Here is a 2560-nt window from a genome sequence, read left to right on the forward strand (position 1 = left end):
TCGAAATTTCGAGTTATTTTCTCGAAATTTCGAGATAATAACTCGAAATTTCGAGAAAATAACTCGAAATTTCGAGTTATGGATACTAGCTTTTTTTTGTTTTAGTGGCGGAAACGGGCTTCCATAGTTTAGTCCTTTTAATTTGAAAAACTGACAACAAGCCTACAGCTACAACAGCTGACCAAAAATGTTCAATCAACATTTTGAATAATCAAATCACTGCCTCAGCTCAAGAACATCTCACAGCATACTTGATTGTAAGGCTGGGAGATTGGCTAAAAATTAACCTCTTCAGATCCTCTAACTGATATAATCTGCCCGTGTTGATTACTGTTATTGGTTTTAAATTCTGTTAATACTTCCCCATTGTATCTTGTCACATGACTCTGCCCTGTCCAGCCTGTGACATGGTGACAGGAGGAAAAGTCAATCACTGAGCAGACACTAATACTACTACTACTAATAATAATAATAATAATGATAATAATAATAATAATAATAATAATAATAATAATAATAATAAAAACAATAATAATACAATGATATTTTTGTTTGTTTTTAAGTTGCTTCATTTGTTCTGAGCATCAGGTTAAGAATCCACCAAAACTGTTGCCATCCATTTGCTGTCAATCAGTTGATTAATCAACTAATCGTTTTAACTTTGAAGCACTTGGAAAATGTTAAAAGTTAAATGTAAAATTTTTCTCATGAATCATTTGCTGTATAAAACAGTAAACATGTTCCAATATCAGTATAAACAATAAGATTACGCAAATAGATTTCTGATAAGACAAAGAAAACCTGCTATGTGCTCATGAATATGATGTTGCAACACAAAAAGCGACGGACTATCAGAAACTGTTAGTGGGTCATTTTCTGTCACTCCGTTTATCTTTGCTGTAGTTTGTATTCAGAGTGTGAAGCAACAGAGGATGAATATCATCGTTATAAGAAATATGTGCAGCTCTAAAACACTGATGGGACATCTTCAAACAAGACATTTTCTGTCAGCTAATCGATTGATGGATTAAATATGCCACACGCCTACCTTCCAAGCTGAAGTCTAGCAGTACATACTCGTACACGGTGTCTGTTTTGGTCTCCACCTGCGGTCTCTTCAAGGTGGAGTAGATTTTCCCGGGGCTGCTATCCTCCGGGTCTTCTAGTTTTCGCAAGCCGCAGCCCATGGCCTCCAAGGCGGGGACTGGCGTTACTGTGGTGGGAGCACCGGAGGAGACTCAGCCTGTCTTTAGCTCGCAACTTCAACTGGACCGCCCCATCCCGCCTCGGTCCACGCTGTTGATTCCTTGGAATTTATTTTGAATTTCCACTGAAAAATAGCAGGAAAGGCTTTTGCTCGGTGGTTTTAAGAAAAGAAGTGAAAAAAGCCCGAGAGATGACTTCGTAAAGCGGCTAATGCTTAAAGAGTACGCCGCTGAAGTGGCTGCACGTCAGGAGCGTGAAGAGGAGGAGCGCGAACCTTGGAGAAAAGTTTCCCTCTACAAACAAGTTAGCAAAAAGGCACCAAGAACACAACTTCCGCTAAGATTTCAAAATAAAATAAGAAAAACAGGAAACGGCCCATTTCAATTACATTTGAATGCACGCTGGGGTTTGAGGATTCTACAAACACTACTGCTTTGCTTTATTAAGTGGTTCACTTTCATACCTTCGCCATTTTTGGCGAATAATAAAAACAATAAAACATTTAAATTATAAAAAGTATCAATATAAAAGCTGCCATAAAAACTTATACTTGTTGCTCATGTGTCGTCTGAGATCATAATATTAGTAAATATCAAAACTTAAAAGCACAAGGAAATGCAAAATATTACTATTATATGCTATACTATTATAAGAAAACTAAATGAATCAATTACTTCTCAGAACCAAACAGAACAAAAACCTAGACCCAAGCACCCAAGAACCGACGACCATGACTAAAAGGGTATGTTTCCTGCTTTCTCGTGTTTTCTGTTGTGCTGCTGTGTTGCTTTCAAAGACTGTGCGGGTGTTAAAGCCTCTTTTTAATTTACTTTGGTCTGTTTGCTTCATGGAGGCCATTATGTGTCTCTCTGTGTTGTTCTGCACGTTTTTATTGAAGGTTTTCTGTTTGTTGTCGTTTTCACTGTTGGGGTCCGTAGTCGAAAATATAAAGCATTACACTTTACTTTTCTTAAAAGTCACGCAATGCATTACTTTCTTACTCTCCGAAGAAAGTAATTTATTACACTACTCATTACGTCACGATTGTTTTACTCACTAACATAACCTGAAGTGTGCTGTCACATACCATTACAGTCTTCCACGCCAACACATACACTCTTTCTTTTATTGTTTAAGCTTGAACACAATGCTCCTAACATAAAGCAAAAAGTGGTTTAAAGCCAGTCCAAAGAGACTTCAGTGTCCCCACGGTGATTCCACCGTAGAGACATGTAAAGGTAGAAATGAAGTCTACAATGCTACAAGCCTGACTCCTCGTCCCTCAGCAGATGTTTGCAAACAGTCGATGTTGTTGTGTTAGCAGTATAATACTTTGATGCATTTTGCACTTTAC

General features: G+C 37.7%; 1 protein-coding gene across 1 annotated transcript in view; it reads right to left on the bottom strand.

Annotated features, from left to right (window-relative positions):
* rftn2 (raftlin family member 2) overlaps positions 1-1516 on the bottom strand; it is a 29946-nt gene extending 28430 nt beyond the window's left edge. Inside the window, exon 1 of the mRNA XM_005746290.1 lies at positions 1049-1516. Within this exon, the coding sequence (XP_005746347.1) occupies positions 1049-1187 (139 nt within the window). The 5' untranslated portion in view covers positions 1188-1516. The remainder of the gene's footprint in view (positions 1-1048) is intronic.
* Between the last annotated feature and the right edge of the window lie 1044 nt (positions 1517-2560).

This window comes from Pundamilia nyererei, unplaced genomic scaffold (genome assembly GCF_000239375.1).
Source record: "Pundamilia nyererei isolate P.nyererei 1_Seehausen unplaced genomic scaffold, PunNye1.0 scaffold00176, whole genome shotgun sequence".
NCBI lineage: Eukaryota > Metazoa > Chordata > Actinopteri > Cichliformes > Cichlidae > Pundamilia > Pundamilia nyererei.